General features: G+C 38.4%; 2 protein-coding genes and 1 pseudogene across 3 annotated transcripts; 1 reads left to right on the top strand and 2 right to left on the bottom strand.

The window, feature by feature from the left end:
- Positions 1 to 422: 422 nt before the first annotated feature.
- Positions 423 to 3,597, top strand: LOC120163798 (annotated as a pseudogene).
- An 838-nt stretch (positions 3,598 to 4,435) lies between these two features.
- LOC120163803 (U-box domain-containing protein 35-like) lies at positions 4,436 to 7,534 on the bottom strand. Its single transcript, XM_039173631.1, has 9 exons — positions 7,251 to 7,534; positions 7,030 to 7,142; positions 6,828 to 6,949; positions 6,509 to 6,738; positions 6,370 to 6,427; positions 5,967 to 6,270; positions 5,784 to 5,885; positions 5,271 to 5,699; positions 4,436 to 5,203 (listed from the first exon to the last, which is right to left on the bottom strand). The coding sequence occupies exons 1-9, from the start codon at positions 7,447 to 7,449 to the stop codon at positions 4,436 to 4,438; spliced, it is 2,325 nt and encodes a 774-aa protein (XP_039029562.1). The 5' UTR covers positions 7,450 to 7,534.
- Positions 7,535 to 9,305: 1,771 nt separating this feature from the next.
- On the bottom strand, positions 9,306 to 11,280 carry LOC120163769 (probable aminotransferase TAT2). 2 transcript variants are annotated; one of them, XM_039173609.1, is made up of 7 exons: positions 10,954 to 11,280; positions 10,541 to 10,889; positions 10,259 to 10,477; positions 10,100 to 10,159; positions 9,856 to 10,011; positions 9,693 to 9,789; positions 9,306 to 9,613 (listed from the first exon to the last, which is right to left on the bottom strand). In XM_039173609.1, exons 1-7 carry the CDS (start codon positions 11,220 to 11,222, stop codon positions 9,495 to 9,497), a joined length of 1,269 nt encoding a protein of 422 aa, XP_039029540.1. In that variant the 5' UTR covers positions 11,223 to 11,280; the 3' UTR covers positions 9,306 to 9,494. The 2 variants fall into 2 exon arrangements, with proteins under 2 accessions (XP_039029540.1, XP_039029541.1); XM_039173610.1 differs by having other exon boundaries at positions 10,541 to 10,880; positions 10,954 to 11,278.
- Between the last annotated feature and the right edge of the window lie 8,222 nt (positions 11,281 to 19,502).

Raw genomic sequence — 19,502 nt, 5'->3', positions numbered from 1 at the left:
TTTTTAGGGTTTGATTGTTGCTTGAACAGATAATTTGGCTTGCGGCCTCCGATTCTGACTAAGCAATTGGGATCCCGAATAATTGAATTTCTAGGGTTGGCCAAATAAAGGTTCGGTTTATTCTTCGTATGATTCTTTTAAAACTAAACATATGAGCAATCATTGCAGAACTGGAAACAAAAGTTAGCTTGTACCTCCTTTCATAAATCAGTTAAAATACCAAGGAAAGTAACTAACCGAGAAAAGAAAAGAAAAGGGCCTGAATATCTGATGCTTTCCGGACTTCTTTCCCGAATTATACTCTCCATGTACACTTCATTTGGACGTTTTAATTTCTATCTCTTGAATTGATTTACTCAGAAAATTTAGCACTGTGTCCTACCAAGCAATGCTCGCCCATAATCTTTAGCACTTATTGTCAGGTCGTAGTTCTTGACCCTTCATTTATGTTGCTTTTGGGGCATTTTCTGATGAGATTGCAGCATGAAATGAACATCAAAACTTTGGTGTAGTGGAGCTGCTTGTCCTGTTTTTAGCTTTTGGGGTTCCATCATGATTGGGAAAATGGTTGAGGGGCCTAAATTTACTGGAATTATAGGAGGAACCAACAACAATGACAACAATTACTATGATTTTACTCAAGGGTTTTACCAAAAACTCGGCGAGGGCACTAACATGTCCATTGACAGTATACAGACTAGTAGCACCGGAGGGTCTGTTTCCATGTCAGTTGAAAATAGTAGTGTGGGCTCTAATGATTCTCTAACCCACATTTTAAGCCACCCTGGTCTAAAGCCTGTGAACCGCCACAATTACTCTGTGGGGGAGAGTGTGTTCCATCCGGGTAAAGTTGGCCATGCAAAACTATGATGAGTGGACTATTGATTTAAGAAAACTCAATATGGGTACAGCTTTTGCTCAAGGAGCTTTTGGGAAGTTGTACCGAGGTACATATACTGGTGATAATGTTGCAATTAAGATATTGGAAAGGCCAGAGAATAGTCCAGAGAAGGCACAAGTTATGGAGCAGCAGTTTCAGCAGGAACTTATGATGCTTGCAACCCTGAAGCATCCAAATATTGTGCGATTTATCGGGCATGTCGTAGGCCTATGGTTTGGTGCATTGTGACAGAGTATGCAAAGGGGGGCTCAGTTCGGCAGTTTCTAACAAGAAGACAGAATCGTGCTGTGCCATTGAAATTGGCAGTTAAACAGGCATTAGATGTAGCAAGAGGAATGGCCTATGTCCATGGGCTTGGGTTTATTCATAGGGACTTGAAGTCAGATAACCATCTAATAGCTTCTAATAAATCAATAAAGATTGCAGATTTTGGTGTCGCACGTATTGAGGTGCAGACTGAGGGCATGACGCCGGAGACAGGGACATATCGTTGGATGGCTCCGTAAGTCTTCAAATCCTTGCATGTTACAGTTTCTTCCCTTTTACAATGTAACATTTACCCTCTTTTTTATTTGGCGTCTCTTTTCATCTTTGTTGGATGATTCTTGCTAGTTGGCACGAACTCTCTGGATTTTTTATGAATAAAACCATAAGATTGTGCATTACTGTGTTCATCTGTAGATTATCTTTTGTATTATTCTGTTTCAATTATGCCAAGGAATAAGTCCTTCCGTGTAAGCTATCTTCTGAGCTTTAAATTGTATTTTCTTTGATTCCTTTTAGAAAATGCCGACCAAATATAAAGCACCTCTTACATTTTTTCTGAATTCTGAATATGAACTAGCAGCTTCCTTCTAAAAGGTTGATTCTTCTGTTTGATAATTTGAAGGCACTGACTTCATGACCGTGTTTGATTTAGACTTTTCTGAGTTCAATATATTTGGCTGGAATGCAATGTTTAGATTATTCAAGATCTTAATATTTGTTGCTTATCCAGAAGAAAGTTTGAGTAGATAACTAGGGAATGTACATTTATCACCGCAGAAGATTGGATTTTGAGGCCTCTCTCTCTAAAGTAGGTGTGAACTTATGTTATCTTGATGTCTTGCAGGTTGCAGCTTAAATTGTAATTAATATATAGTTTTGATTTTTGAACATAACTTGCTAGGGTACTTGCATTGTTTTATGAAAATTTCTTTTCCTGTTCAAAATGGAGAGCATTGGAAACTCATTTTTGGGCCAAACTTGTCCTGTTACTTGCACTTTCTTAGTAGAACATCCCTCATGGTTCAAATGGAGTGTTGAACACTGGTTAGCTTCTTATATATATCAATTATAACTATGCCTAGTCTTGTCAAGGATGTGGGGTGAACTCTAGGTTCTAGACCCCTGATATTGCTCGAGGCTTGAAATGCAAAATAAGTGCTTGCCTGAGTGAAGTAGGGCACAGTATATATGTGTAGTTTTATATGTTCTCTTTCCGTGTGCCTCTGTGTGTGTATAATAAGCTTAAGATATATAATTCTGTTAATAAACTCTAAAGGGTGGTCTAACATATGCATGATTTCCTTATTGTTGTTCAGCTCTTGAACATAAAGTAGACAGTTTGATACTGTCCCTCTTTTTACTGTTATAATTATAGTTGATGAAGAAAATTAAAGAACTGAAAATTAAAAACAATTAAAGAGCTTCAGTTGAGTGAGAATGTATTTTCGGTGCATATTGCCTCGTAAAAAAGTATGCCCAGGCTCACCAGGCATGCAGTTGATCAGAGGTGCCTTCCTGATCTAAGATTGTTTTGTGGTTCAGAGCGAAGGTGCAGGGTCTGCCTTAATAACCTCGACTATGTCTTAGTGTTTGATGGTGCTTTGGTTTTGCCATTATTCATCATTAGTTTTGACCGAATTATCCTTCATATGAAACTTTATTCATTATGTAACCAGTTGACTTGGTATCCAAATTGTCCATTCGTTGAGTATTTTATTGATTTTTTTAGTTATACTGTTGGTGATTCTGTGTTTGTCTTTGATGCAGAGAGATGATACAACACAGGCCCTACACACAAAAGGTAGATGTGTATAGTTTTGGAATTGTGCTGTGGGAGCTCATCACTGGCTTGCTTCCTTTCCAGAACATGACTGCCGTGCAAGCAGCATTTGCTGTGGTGAACAAGGGTGTTAGGCCAGTTATTCCAAATGATTGTCTCCCAGTTCTGAGTGAGATCATGACCCGATGCTGGGACACTAACCCAGAATTCCGTCCTCCCTTCACTGAAATTGTAAAGATGCTCGAGAATGCCGAAACCGAGATAATGACAACTGTTCGTAAGGCCCGCTTCAGATGTTGCATGACTCAACCCGTGACAATTGACTGATCCAGAATAGAAGAGTGGAGAAGAAATGATAAATGAAAATAAAAAAGAGGATATAAATGAAAAGGAAAAACAAGAGCAGTAAATTTCAAGTATGTTGGTGTATGTATTAATATTTTAGTCTATTTTTATATTTTTACCTCTACATTTCCAGGTAGGAGAAGGTAAGTAGCATTGAGACTGCTGGTTTCTGGATTTGGGGTGACAAAATGTACTTGGTGGGGCTACTGAAGTTGTAGGGTTAGTGCCTTGGTGGCTGGGATGGGTCATTCAGTGAAGTGGTTTCCTTTTGTGGCAAGATATATATGTTGCCCTGCCCTATCTGTTACCCTTTAAGATTGTTTAAGCAGGTTCTCGATTCGATCGTTTTCTCCATTTGTTTTGGGTTGGATTTTCACCTAATCCTGTTCAATTGTGCTGATAAATGCGTAGTATTTGTTATGATAGACTGGGTTGCATGGAAGATAGCAACTAGGTATGTAACTCACAACTGAGTTGACCGAATTTTGATCGAGTTGAATTCGTAACTCACGAGTTATCTCGTCTTACTTACGACCTTAATAGCGACGTACTTATTATATGTAGTCATGGAGCGTATGTTTAAAGAATTATCCTTAACGTAAATCTCATGGAGAGGACTTGGTTAAGAGATTTTTATTCGAGTCTTGTAGATAAATTAGAACTCTGAGGTAGCAACTTTTGGCACGAGTGAAGTAGAGAAAATGACTCGAATGAAGAGAAAATGGAAATTGCAATTCAATTTAAGCCCCAACAACTTTAAGGTAATTTGGGAAGATTTCAAATGAAGTCTGCGACAATGGCTCGGTAAGAACGCCAACAACTGTACGCAGATGTCTAACCTCAATGCCACCATTTTTGAATTGATGGTCACACGACGGAAAAAACTGTGTTGACATTATTACTACGTATGATGCTTGGGACGATAGAAAAAGCAAAGCACAACTCATCAAGAGTTGTATGCATAGGGACGAAATATGAATAATTAATTATAACCAATTTCACATGGAAAGACCTATGGGTTCTAACTTCTTGAGTCCTCATCGGAGTTTGAAAAATTAGGAAAACTTGATTCCTCCTGACGCACAAAAAACAAAACAAGTGATATGGTTAGTAAAATAAAATGACGAAACATTGTAATTTGATCAACTTACTAGTCGTAGGGAAGCTTGGCTATAGCTAGGGGAGTCTCCTGGACTACCATCTTTCATAGTTGAGAGCATAGCTTCTTCAACAAGCAATCTCAATCGGTTGAGTTCCGGCAACACCACTTTGCCGAGATCGGGCCTATCTTTCCTCCTTAGCTCTGCACAGCTAAGTGCAATCTTTGCGAAGCTCAAGGCATCTTGAACCGGCCAATCATGGATAGTTGGATCCAGCATTTGATCAAAGGTCCCCTCCTCAATAGCCCTTTGCATATGGTGAGCCAATCCCATTGGTGGTTTTGCTGATATTATTTGTAGAAGCATGATCCCAAAGGAGTATACATCAGACTTTACTCCCAGCATGCCTGTTTGCTGGTATTCGGGATCTATGTAGCAGAAAGTTCCTGCAGTGGCGGTCATCCAATACTGTGTTACGCTGTCGGCGACGGACGGAGGTACTAGCCTAGCCAACCCAACATCACTGATCTTGCTCACAAAGTTGCGGTCAATTAAGATATTGGCTGGTTTCAGGTCACGGTGGACGATTGGTTCGGGTTTAGTTTGGTGGAGGAACAGCAAGGCTGTTCCGATTTCTGCTGCAATTCTGAACCTGAGCTGCCAAGAGAGGGTTGGAGTGTTTCCTCTCCTGAAGAGGCGGTCCTCTAAGCTCCCGTAGGCCATGAACTCGTACACTAGGCATCCATACTCCGGGCACGCTCCCAATAAGAGGACCATGTTGGGATGTCGTATGCAGCTTAAAACCTCTACCTGTAAGTTCAATTGTTAAAACCAATGCTCTTGTGATAACATGCATACATAAGTACAAAATATATACCTCTCTCTGAAATTGAGACCTTCCTTGAGCCGCGTCCGGGCGTAAAACCTTAATTGCAACGAGAGTATGGTCTAGATGACCTTTAAACACGGGACCATAACCGCCTTCGCCTATCTTGAGAGCCTCCGAGAAGAACTCGGTGGCAGCTTCGACTTCCTCTATTGTGTACTTCCTGTACCTGAAATCTGTACTTGCTAGTGCGTCAAGTGCCTTCTTCTTTTCTGCTTGTTCCTTGACAACTTTCATTTCTGCGTTCACTCTTTTTTGTGATTCAAGTTCCGCAATTCTCCTAGCCGCTTCAGCCGCTTCCAATGCCGCTCTCGACTTAGCTTTCTCCTGTTCTGCTATTACTAATGCAGCTTCCTTGGCAAGTCGTGCCTCTTCCAATCTCCGTTCCTCTTCCATTTTCCAAAGCTGGAGTTCTTTTGCCTGTTGTCATGTAATTATATATGCACAAAATTCTAACTCTAGTCAAAGCGAATAATTGAAGCATATGTTAGTTAACACTCCAACCTTTTGTTTTGCTGTGAGTGCTTCTTTGCAGGCAGTACTATACATTTCCATTGTTTGCTTGAGCTCCAGTTTTAGCCTCCTCATTTCAGCTTCCACATCATCCTGCAGGTTTCACCAAAAATGTAAAGAACAAATCCATGTCATTGTTTTGACAAGTACATCTTATATATCTTTCTTACTTACCGTTGATCCAGAGAAGTTTGAATGTCTGTCCGGCGAAGCTGATGGGAAATCAAGTGGAGAGCTCAGATCCATTGAGTTCGATCCACACGGCAGCGACTCAAACCTAAGATAACTTTCATAATCTGAAAGGTTGGACAGTCTTGGACCAGTGCTGGTGCGGCTTGAATCTTGGTAATCAAATGATTCGGGAAGGGTACCAACGGTGCTCGGTCTACCAGAGCTCACGAAGGATATATCTGAATCCGGCGTAGGACTAGGGAGTGCAGGAAATAGTTTGTTTATGCCTTTCCTGCCAAAAGGTGACCTGCATTCATCCAAATATTGCTAACAACATAATCATTAGCTCCAGCTACATAGATCTATTTTATTAAGATACATGTGGAGGAAAACCAACAAAGTATACCTGATACAATCTTTGGAATCGGTAGATTGACGCAGCGGTTCCGCTCGCCACTTCTCACCTGTTGAAACGGACAGAATCTAATTAAACTCAAAGATTGAGTAATGGTTAATGAAAGCTTGAAGCCAATAATGAATCAGACCTCTGAAGGCATTAGCTGCAGCCGGCACGATTTGCGGCTCGGGAGGAGGAGAAGGAGGAGGAGTCGGTTTCGATTGGTTAAGAATTTGACTACGCAATGGGGAGACGGGTGGAGCAGGATGAGAAGCCGATCGCATGGATGAAATTTTGTTTTTGGATATCACATAAACATTACAAAAGTCTGGTGCATTTTTCGATATGGTTCCTGTGATATCCGGTGCTTTAAATCGACTGAAACAAGTTAAAATTAAGAGCATGAACTTCCATGCAAATTCGATCGCTTATCCGTTTAAAGATCTAAACAGAGACAAATAGCATACCTAAGAAAACTTGCTCTTGTGGAGGCACCGATGATCAAAACCTCGATCACAGCATGAGTGGCATATTCAATCAGCGCTTTAGCTACGTCATTCTCCTCCAGAACAACATCTTTGCATTGTATCTAAAGTTAACAACATTGGAAATCATAATGCAAAAACATAATAAGAAATTAAACCTACTTAATGTCGGAACCAAGCTTACATCCTTACGAGTACAGAAGCAACGGAAGGGAAGGAAAAGTTCCCTGGTTTGAGGATCGGGATCTTTACATACATACGGTAAATCACCACAGCTTTCAGGCAATTGGTTCGACCCTGGACGTACCACAAAACCAAACTTGTTGGTGAACATGTAACCATAGTGTTAAACTTGTTGGTGAACATGGAATGATCAATTAAAGAATAAGAAGAAGAAAGACATACGAGGTGGATTGGAGTTGGGTTTGGCTTTTACATGTAGGAGAACGACGGTTTGGCCTTTCTGCAAGAGATTATCAATTGCCCATTTGAGGGCATGGTGGCTGTTCTTTTTGTCCTTGTGTATGGCCACCGCCAACAACGCCGGGTTTGTGTTTCTTGATTCCCTCCTTTCGCCATTACCATTACTTTTTTGCGCCCACATATCCAATCTCCACGAGCTGTTGCACCGCAAGATTGAATATATGCACGTACGTTGGTACTAGTTGTTTTATGTAAATTATACTCCCCTTTTATTTTTGGATTTGGGAAGATATGAGATTGAAAATGAAAACCCTAACCCTTGCCTGTTAATAAAGCTGCTGATTCCCCCCCCACCCCTTTATTTTGGTTTTGTTTATGCGAAGAGGAGGCTAAGGAGCACCGAAGATGAGAATATGCATCCGAGTTGAGAAGAAAAGGATTTTCCACCTCAATTACACATTTCCCCCCCCCGTAGATTGTGTTATTTTGGGTAAAACTATTTGATAAAAATACAAACTTCAAATTGTCACCGTGGAGATCGGAGTTAGATTATGGGAGAGCGGCATTGTTTGCGGATAGTTAAGTGTTTCATCTCTTATTTTTGTACCATCGCCCCCCTCTCCTTCCACTCTATTTTCCCTCTCATATAGCCTATAGACAAAGGTACAGTATACTCCTCACGCTTCCGTACATTAAATATTTTCTTCGTGCCTTCTCCTTTTATTTTTAAACTTATTTTATTCGAAAATTTTATTAAAAAATCAATAAACAATAATACTTATATATATTTTACCTAATTTATAAGTGTCGGTATTTTATTCTTATTAAATTAAATCTGCCAAATATATTAATCATTTTTAGGGATAATTTTATCATTTTTTAGTTAAATATATCTCTTAAAATTATGTAAATAGTCAATATAAGATACATATTATATTATAGGAAAGAGGGAGTAAATTTTTTTAACAAGATATTTTTAATGATTTAATATAGAAGTGGCAATCAAGTCGTTTGAATTTTGGGTTAGATTATTTTGAGTTTATATTTTATTTGTTTCAAGTTTAATATGGGTCACATTGATTTTATTTAGGTTTATGATAAGTTGGCACAAGTCGAATATTGAATCGATTTAATATTGAATCGATTTAATATTAAATCGATCATTTTTTGAGCCGGGTCAAATCAGATTGATCAACTTTTAGTTGGGTCAATATTAAATTGTTTAATTTTCTAGTCGAGTCAATATTAGATCAATCATTTTTTGAATCGAGTTAATCAGTTTTCGATCGAGCCAATATCATATTGGTTAATATCGAATTGATAATTTTTGAGTTGAGACAAATTGGTCAATATTGACCAATTTTTGGTTGAGTCAATATCAAATCAATCGATTTTTTAATCGAATCAATATTGAATTAGTTATTTTTTGGGTCAGATCTATCGACTTTTAGTTCAGTTGATCTTTTGATCTTCAAATCAATTCAAAATGAGTTGAATATGACTCGAATTGAATTAAAAACAAGGGATGACTGGTGATATTTTCTCCCAAGAGACTCAGTTCACCAAGGAAATAGAACCCTAGTACGGACTGAAGAATAAAAGCTAAACTTCAAGTTGTATTAAGACTGTCTTGTAGATAGTCTTTTCAATCTTAGTCGATGGAGTAAATGAAGTTTATGTGAAATTAGGACACCACCGATTGTAAGAACACTGTAAACAAAGATTCTCCACACCTCCATTGTCACGATAGATTTAATGTGAAAATTAAAAGATATGAGCATTCGGCTCAAATCTTGTTTTATCAACTCATCTTAAACATTCTCTTATTATGTGTTCGTCCACCCAAGTTGTCATACCCTTTTAAGTCAAGTGCGTTTTAGGCATTGTTCATCCAAGTTGAAGGCTGATTTAAGCACACAACTCATATTTTTTTATGCCTAATGGCGCAGGGTTTGTTAGTTTCAGCCTTAATCCCGTGAGAACATAATATATTTTCCAGGTATTTTATGCTTCTGAGCAACACTAATCTCGAAAAGGTAAGAAAGAAAATCATGAAGTTCAATTGTCCATCTCCCTGGTCTCTGAATATATCATAGATCGTATGATTTCACATTATTTAGTAATATTAGAAGAAACCCAAGTAGTGGAATGATTTGAAGAAAGCATCTAATAGACAAAACCAACACGACGTTGTTTCATCTGCCATCCCAACACCAAATATTCATCTCATTGCTTCTTTGCATGCCTTTGGTAAAAGGCTTTTATCCTTCTGATCCCTTCCTCAACGGCCCAGATTTCACAAGCAAATGTTATACGAAGCCAATTCTTCATTCCAAAAGCCGTCCCTGTAATGTCCAAATCCATCACTTTTAAAACAATGTTTTGTTTTATGCACCAGATGCATGTAAATCTATCATCTCTTACCGGCAGGGATAATAACCACTTTCTCCTCTTTAGCCAGCTTCATGCAGAACTCCAGGTCATCACTGATGTCTTCCAGTACCGAGGCATTCAGCTTCACCTGCCACAATATGCAGATTAGCTACCAATACATATCCTCTTATGTTCCGAAGATCGATGGCCTCACCAGTACGAACATCGATCCTTCTGGTTTGCTCGGGCAAGTCAAACAAGGTACTTCCTTAATTCCATCGAAGCATTTCTGGGCAGCCTCTTTTAATGTCCCCATCAGTTTCGAAAAGAATTCATCCTTTGTATTCTCCAGGATTTGTGGAACTGCTCCCTAATGCACCAAACACAATCATTTATAACCAAGAAGACGAACAACATTAATGAAACAGACAACAAAAAAAGCATTTTGCATAACGAACCTGAATGAAAGTTGCAGGATCAGAGGTTATGTTGCAGCAGCCTGTAATTGATTCCACTATCTGACAGTAATGGAACACCAACATTAATGCCATGGATTAGTATCTTATGATTTCTGTCTTTCCAATTGTCATATGCCAGAGAAAAGAATGAAGGCTAACCCCAGATTTTTGAAGAATGCCATTAGGATCAGTAGTTGCAAGCCAACCAAGTCGCCAACCAGGAACAACCCATCTCTTTGATATGGACCCCAGAGACAGAACCGGCACAATTGATCCAAATACTCCCATTGGCACAAAGGGAGTGCTTCCAAACGTAATATGACTATAAACTTCATCAGCAATTACCAGAATTCCAAGCTTTCTTGCTGTCTCTGCAACCTATTTCAAACAATCAACAATTTCTGCTGCCATTCTAAATAATAATAATACCATTTAATTTACCAGTTCCAGATGGTCATAGCTGTAGACACTTCCACAAGGATTGCCAGGGTTTATAACAACCATCGCCACCGTGTTCTCATCCGCTAGAGCTTCGACGGCATCGATATCAACCTCCCAACCCTTATCGGGAAGAAGATCGAATTGACGGACTTGGAGATTTTCATATGCAGCACGAGATTCATAGAATGTGAAGGCTGGTCTTGGGAGCAGAATGCTGGCGCCAGGTTGAGTAATGGCTGCTAATGCAACTTCAATTGCTTGTAAGCATCCACTTGTAAGATGAACATCATCCGCAGATAACTTGTATGGTAAGTCACGATTAAGATAATTTGCAATAGCCCTGTTGAATCTAGCAAGCATTAATTCATACAGAACATTTTTGAATGACAGAGTAATTTGTTTTATATTTGTACCTTCTGGCAGAGGGAACTCCAGAAGTAGGTGCATAGCCATTATACTTGGCCGAGTGAAGGGCATCGACTATGGCCTCTTCGGCTGTCGTGGGAGTCTTAAAGCATGGAAATTGTGACGGATCGCCGTTGCCAAGGGGAATGGTGGGTCTTGGATCATCAGTGCTGAGATTTCCCATTAACATCTCGACAATTCCTCGTAGGCTGATCGCCGATGTCAGGCTCAGCCTTTTGTTCCCTTGGAAACGCCACTGACGTGAACCATTTTCCATCTTCTTGCTTGTTACTGCCTCTAGTTGCAGTTAACAAGAGACATGATGACCAGATATAAAAGATACATTTCCCCACCTCACAAACAAACGAAAGTGGATATTTTCTAATAAATTTCATGATTTTTTTAGTATGTATTATTTTAAGATCAGAAAATTTTCTTTTAAATAATACAAACGAAAGTGGATATTTTCTGATAAATTTCATGATTTTTTAGTATGCCTTATTTTAAGATCAGAAAATTTTATTTTCAATAATACAAACGAAAGTGGATATTTTCTACCATCCGACACATTACTTTCAAATATTAAACATTAAATCAGAAAACTTCCAAATTTCAGTACAAACGTCATAATCGATCATAAAAATAAACAGTGGAGAGAGCCAAAACTTTGCTCCCAATCACTTATTTCAATTGAAAACTCAGATCCACACCGATGAATAGCTTGTTTTTAGCATCAAAATTATGATATGAGAAATTCAAACACTAGAAAGAAAGTCTCCATGAACAATATTTTAGTTTGGGGGACAAAATATATATAACTAATAATGAAAAATAGAGAGAACAAAATCAAAATAAATCAAAATTTGAAAGTCTAAATAGGGATTTATTCATTTATATTTTTAATAATAGGAAATTTTATCTAAAGTGTAAAGGTTAAAATAAAAATTAAATCATTTTATTAACGTGTCACGTCATCAAATCGTTAAATTTTTAACGGTTGTTTAGGTAAGTGATTACATCTTAATTAAAACGAATTGAAAGTGATCATATATTGATTAAAACAAAACGAAAGTGATTACGAATTAAGTTTTTTTAAATCGAGTGACCAGACATTTATAAAAATGAAACAAAAATGACAAACTTTGTAATTTACCCTTAATTTAAATAAATTGACAGGATGCTTTCAACATTTTAACTTTTAATTGTATTTTAAATTGTTTTTAAAAAAAAAATTTGTCACATCTCATTGCCTAATAATGAAAGTGTCATGTCTACTTTTTTTTTTAATAAAAAAAACAGTGTCATGTCGGCTAACGATTTATTCTCGAGAAAATAACCTCAGTGACCAAAAATCCCATATAATATACGATTTTAACCAACTTTTTCCGGATTTGTCAAAATGACCAACAAAATCGCAATGCGATCGCTAATTCGCAACGCGATCTCCATTATCGCAAATTCGCGTTGCATTTTCGCAATGCGATAGTTGAAAATCGCGTTGCGATGGTCTACAGTATCGTTGCGATTTTCCCAATTCGCAATGCGAATAAGTAAATCGCAACGCGAATTGGGAAAATCGCAACGCGAATTGGGAAAATCGCAATGCGAATAAGTAAATCGCAACGCGAATTGGGAAAATCGCAATGCGATACTGACTATCGCAATGCGATAATAAAAAATCGCAACGAGATACTTACTTTCGCAACGCGATACTGACTTTCGCAACGCGATTTACATAGCGCCATTCGTATTAACGCGTATTTTTTTTTCAAATTCCAAACACGTATTTTTTCTTAATAAATCGGAAAATGAACCGTCCACAGTAATCGCAACTCATAACCTCAAACCCAAAACACAACACTCAGTCCCATCCATCTCTCACTCTCTACGGCGAAATCCGTCCCCATCTCCGAAGATTTCCGTCCCCATCGCCGGCGAAATCCCTCACAACCATTCACAGTCAAAAATCCCTCACAATCATTCAGAAATGGAAAATCAACCTCCGAGGGTTAGTTTTTTTTATTTTTATTTTGAAATTTTTGCATTATTTTAGGTTTTTCATATTGAAATTGATGATAAGTTTACTGGTAATTTCAATAATAGATTAACCATTTCACTTAGATTTCTTATTAAATTCATTCGATTGCTGCCAATACTGCTAAACTGTTTAGCCTGTGAAGTTAGTATTTGTCTTTGCTTTGTCTTTTGGTTGAAGTAATGCAGAAGAAGAATAGTTTCGAGAATGAAAATCGCAACGCGGAAATAACTATCGCAACGCGAAATAAAAATCGCAACGCGAAATAAAATCGCAACGCGAAACCAAAATCGCATTGCGATTTTCATTTCGCGTTGCGATTTTCATTTCGCGTTGCGATTTTTATTTCGCGTTGCGATTGTCTGGTCGCGATAGTCATTTCGCGTTGCGATTCTCTCGTTGCGATAGTCATTTCCGCGTTGCGATTCTCATTATCTCGTTGCGATTTTCATTTCAACCAAAAGACAAAACAGTGTTGCAAATTTTAGTTTCAAGAATAAACTACTATTTATGTTTATTGTTTTGTTTTTGGTATATCTTGACAGTGTAATTTTTGGTATATCTAACTTGGTATGTTTATTGTTTTTTTGTAGAAATTTTTTTCGGCTTCATTGACATTAAGGAATAAAGTTAGCCTAGCCACTACAATTGCTTCGAAGCTTTCACCTGCACAAAGAAAATTGTTTGAAGAAACCTGCTTCGGGCCATGGCTGAGAGTACAGCATCCGGGTGGAGATGCTAGTTTGACCCATTTGTGGCTTCAGACCATGACTAGCGATCTACCTGACAGTATACAACGTGGTGAGGAAGAAATATGGTTTCATTTTCCACCGGCGTATACTTGTGGGCGGAAGGAGTTCTGCTTAATCACTGGTCTACGATTCGGACACGATGATGTAGGCCGGTACACTCGTCATATCACCCGCCCATCATGGTTATCCAGGGTTTTTCCTGATGAGTCAATAGAGAAGCCGAACTTACACGTCAACGACATGAAGAAATTGTTTAATAAGAAAGATGGTTTTACTCGGATGAATGACGTCGATGTTGTCCGAGTAGGCCTTCTACTACTTTTGTATGCCGGCTTTCTAGGCAGAGAGGCCAGACAACCTATTCCTCAGGAGCTAATATTATTGGTAGAGGACCTAAATGCATGGAATCTGTTTCCGTGGGGTTCGTATATATGGAAAGCTACCTGGACTAAGTTGTCGTCTGCCTTTGATGACCGCAAAAGTTTGCGGGGCGATGGGTCGAAATACACTTTGTCAGGCTTTGTTTGGGCCTTTAAGGTAAGAATTTCTATATAATGTTTTCAAAATTATAATTAATTATTTAACAATTACTAATGTTTGTTATTATATTGTTTGTAGATTTGGATATTCGAGGCTTTCCCCAGCATGCAGACATATGCATTAAAATCCTCAGATGATATTCCTAGGGCTATTTCCTGGAAGAGGAAACGTATGTTGGATTGGGAAGACTTAATACCATATGCTACAATAAATAATCTAACTTAACACAAATACTATCATATATAAACAAGTTATTAATAGTAGACGTTTAACTTTGTTTTAGTTTTTATATTTTTAGGAGGCCAACACTCCATTAATGAGACTGACACCCACAGAGGCTGAGCTTGCCACTGATTGGTGGCAAGCTAGTCAGCATTTTTTTGATGGCACGAATGATGAGCAGCCTCCACTTCCTCCACTTCGAGAGCCATCACCTCACCCAGAGCCATCACCTGATCGACCCGACTATACACCTCTACAACGAGAGCCATCACCTATCCCGTCACATCATCGAGTCTCTTCTCCACCATCACCTCATGATAGGCGACCGACAAAGATGCCACGACTTCTATCTCCCTGTTCTCCACCTCCACGGGATGAGTCAAGGGAGTTACGTGATGAGGTCAATGCCTTGCGTGAGGAGATCGGTACTCTACGCGATAACGATGGTGCATGGCGTGTGGAGGTGTCTACTTTACGTGGTGAGGTTGCCGCTCTACGTGAGATGGTAGTATCGTTGCAGAATGAGGTTCATACTCTACGCAACGAGGTAAGTTTAAGATTTTCCATATTTAACTTGATGATAAATTTACTCGTAATTTCACTTAAATTAACCATTTCACTTAGATTGCTTAGTAAATTTATTCGGTTGCTGCCAAAACTGCTAAACTTTTTACTTTAACACTGTGAAGTTAGTATTTGTCTTTGTTTTGTCTTTTGGTTGAAAGTTTGAAATATATTTATCTTTGTTTTCACTGTTTAAATATCATGTCTGTTTATTTACTGATATTTGTATTTTTATTTAGCGGACCGATAAGGTGGATGCTTTACGTCGGGTTTTTCTTGCACGACAGAGTTCACGCATCAGACGGCGTGCACGTGCTATTAAGTCTCCGTATACCCCAATAGTGCGAAGACACCGCAAGAAGAAGCCCGACTCGCCTATCATCCCTCAAGAGTCCACTCCTATCGTTGAAGAGGCCCCTATCATTCCTCGAGAGTCCCCTCCCACCGTTCAAGAGGCCACTGTCATCGTTGAAGAGGTCCCTCCCACCATTCAAGAGCCCGATTCACATGGCGTCATATGTAGGATTCTTGAGAAACCCTCTGACGTGCCGAACATGATGGATTCAAGTTGGCTCTCGTATGAGTTACCGGCCAGTACCATACCGGTATCTGAAGAGGAGAGGAAACAACTACCGGACACAATTCTGGATAACACCCTTTGGGCTAAGATCGCAGTTGATTTTTATCTACATGAGCGAAGCCAGGGGTGTTTCACTGACAGATGCAAGCTCAATGATGATATCTATTTGTTGCTTGATCGGTCTTGGTGGGGCGTATTATTAGGGGTCAAAGACAATGGCTATTTCGATGGAGGGGTAAGTCTTATATTTTCTTATATTTTCATTTGATTAATTTGTTTAAAAATTAATGTAATTCACTAATATATGTATTTTTTTTGTAAAACAACATATCGATGCGTGGGTGTCACGTCTACTAATAATTAGGAAACTTAAGGAAAATAAAAGAAATACACGGTATACAATAATGCCGACGGCTTTTAACGCAGTTCACTTGAAGAATCAACGAGATGAATCATTTGCGTTGGGCAATGGACAAGCTAAACTTTATCCTGCATGGTGGGAGGTCGATAAGGTTAGTGTTTATTTTAGATTGAGTTTAAAGGTATTCATAAATAAGTGCGCAAATGAATGAATTATTACTTATGATTGCAGGTGTTTATCCCTGTTTTGGAACGTAACCATTGGCTTCTCGTCGAGCTTCAGATCCCATCCCTTAAGGTAATAGTATATGACAACATGATAAATTACATATCATTGGCTGATTTAAGAGATATTATTAAGGGATGGAGCTCTTATTTGGCTAAATACTTGGATGCGATAAATTATTGGACTCGTTCTGGAAACAAGAAGCCAAAGAAGCTCAATATTACAGTTAGCAGAGACGAGACCGCACCACAACAAACGAAAGGACCCAGAGGGGATTGTGGTCCTCTAGTATGCTTGGCGTTGGACCGTTTGATCACAGGAAGTATAAAGTATCTACCTCCCACCGATATAGATAGAGTTGCAGTAGGCTTGTGGTTTCGACATTATATGGCTAGATCGATATATACGAGACGCTGCCTACCTGCATCCGCGTTATAAAAATGTCCATAAATAATTGGTATGTTTATAGGCTTGTGGTTTGAAAATGTTTGGTTAAGTACCTAGAATTCAATAATTTGTTGTTTGTAGGTTTTAGATGTGTAGAAAGTGTTGTTTGAGCAAATGTTTGGTTTATGCAGGTTAATCTCAGAAGTGAGCTGCGTGAAAATGATGTATGGCTGCAAAAGTTGATTCAATAGTAGAAGTGTTATTTTCTCTAATAATTATTGCTTATTTTTTGATTGTTTAATTGATTTGTAAAAGGTGATTTGTAAAAGGTGATTTGTAAAAGTTGATTTGTTTAATTGATGTTAACATAATTCTTATTTGTGCTTGTTTAATTGATTGAAATGTAATGGTTGATTTTGTTGATTTCAATCTGCATTATGTTGAGGGCAAAAAGTACTATCGCAATGCGAAATGAAAATCGCAACGAGAGAATCGCAACGCGAAAATGAAAATCGCAACGCGAAATTAAATTCGCGTTGCGATTTTCATTTCGCATTGCGATTCCCTCGTTGCGATTTTCATTTCGCATTGCAAAATTAGCGTTGCGATTTTCATTTCGCATTACGATTCTCTCGTTGCGATTTTCATTTCGCATTGTGATAGTAATTTCCGCGTTGCGATGGACATTAAGATGATTGCCTATTAAGTGATAACAACTGGAACAGATCATAGCAATTTTCAAACTCAAGTTACTAATACATGCCTAACTGAAAATGTTAAAAGTTCACACATAAAATCTACATAATACAACGTTTGCATTTAAAAATCACCTAAGTTAACAGTCCCAAAAGGTGAAGCCAGTTGTGATTGGGATTTTAAAGATGATTGCGATTTTGATTGCCTTTTTCTTTACACCATATGAGCTTTGGATTTTGATGATGATCCATATTTTGGTAGAGGAAAAGATGATTGTGATGGCACTGGTGATCCACATGTCAACCTTGTATGACCACTTTCCTTGCACCGACTACATGTCGATCTCTTCTTCTCTTCACCCTTAGACGGTATACGATCGTGACTTTTTGGTCGGCCAGGTAGCCTTCTGTCCATGGCTGGTGGCAAAACTGTTTGTAAGTCATCTGGTATGTCCCACTCAGAAGGATGTGAAATAGGGTAGACAATCTCGGCATAAGTCTGTCGATACACTTCTGTAGTGTAGCAATCCATAGCGTATGTGCTTGAATCATCTTGGTTTAGATGAAGAGCAACTTTTATAACATGGCCACATGGATAACCAGATGTTTGCCATTTCATACAACTACACGTCCTTGCATTTAGATCGACAAGCCCATTTAAGTTATTATCCAGTACTTCAAACAAAGTGTTTGAACATGGTTCAACTCTCCATGACGTTGACTTCACAACACGTTTCGTTATCTTTTTTTCAGTCCATGGTGTAACACGATGTTCCAATGTTCCTGTAAATTTAAATAAATAATACTTAGTAAAATATATGATAAGTTACGAATTCAAAGAAATAAGTTTCTTTTCTTGTAGTATCACTATTGAATAGAGGCTCGAAAAAACTCCATTAACATAGTAATGGGTAATTTCCGGGAATGACGACTTAGAGTGTTAATTGATTCTGCACTATTAGACGTCATGAAACCATATCTTGCTCCAAGTTGATGTACTCTTGACCATCTTTCAAACCCGACATCTTCTAGTGTTTGAGCACACTGAGGCAAAACACGTCTTAAACAGTTTATATGCTTATTGAAATCCACTTCCCGATAAGCCTTTACAGCCTTCCAGTATGTCCATTTGTGCTTTATTATACCAGCAGACCTTGATTTTAGATTTCTATACAAATGAACACCACAAAGTCCATGAAAAGCATCTGGGAAACACCTTCTAACAGCGTTGTCAATTGAGTTTGCCCTATCGGATATGATTGTCAGATTGCTAATAGGACCTATGCAATCCCTAAGATGCCCCATAAACCATGTCCATGAATCAGAGGTTTCAGATTTGCCAACCCCGTAAGCTATTGGCAATATCCCATTGTTAGCATCCATGGCTACTGCTAATAAGTTTACTCCAAGATATCGACCTTTCAAATGTGCTCCGTCAACTATAATAACTGGGCGCATGCAAATAATAAACGAACGAATCTACAAAATAATATACACAAGAAATATAATCATTTAAATTTTAAATGCATGTAACTAACAGAAATGAGTCAACAGAATTATATTGATTTACTAACCGCAACACCAATGGCGATAAACAGCAACTCAAAGCGTCCATCTCTATCTGTTTTGATATGAGTTACCAACCCAGGATTTTTCAGCTTTAAATTGTGACAATAAGCCGGCAGTTGGGCAAACGATGCTTCTGGCGACCCCCTCAACAATTCCAAGGCATAATATTTGGCTCTCCAAGCTTGAGAATATGATATACTAATCTTGAACCGAGCATTCATGTCAGTCATAATTTCATGTCCCCGATATACCCTGCCATTCAAAAACATTAACTCAGCCAGAAAACCACCCAACACATTTTTGTTTGCCTGTCTATGGTGAGGAAAAACTTGGGTTCTTGAACATGTATGTTTATCAATAAAAGTCCTAACTTGAAAGATTGCGCAATCTTTTATCCTCTTTGCAATCATACGCCACGTACAGTTTTTGTCAATCGTACACCTTGTTTCGAAACAATCTTTGCTTGATTTGTTAACTTTTAGTTGATAGCCATCTTCCACACATTTCGTATACAAAGCTATCTTCAAGTCTTCCTTTGTATCAAAACAATCATCTTTCTTGATACGAATAACTTTTGTGTAACAATCAACTGCTTTCTTTGCCAACTCTTCTTCCGGTAACTGAAGT

This window comes from Hibiscus syriacus, unplaced genomic scaffold, assembly GCF_006381635.1.
Source record: "Hibiscus syriacus cultivar Baekdansim isolate YM2019G1 unplaced genomic scaffold, ASM638163v2 tig00111495_pilon, whole genome shotgun sequence".
NCBI lineage: Eukaryota > Viridiplantae > Streptophyta > Magnoliopsida > Malvales > Malvaceae > Hibiscus > Hibiscus syriacus.
Note: the sequence above shows the minus strand (reverse complement) of the source record. Positions and strands in the feature narration are given on the sequence as shown.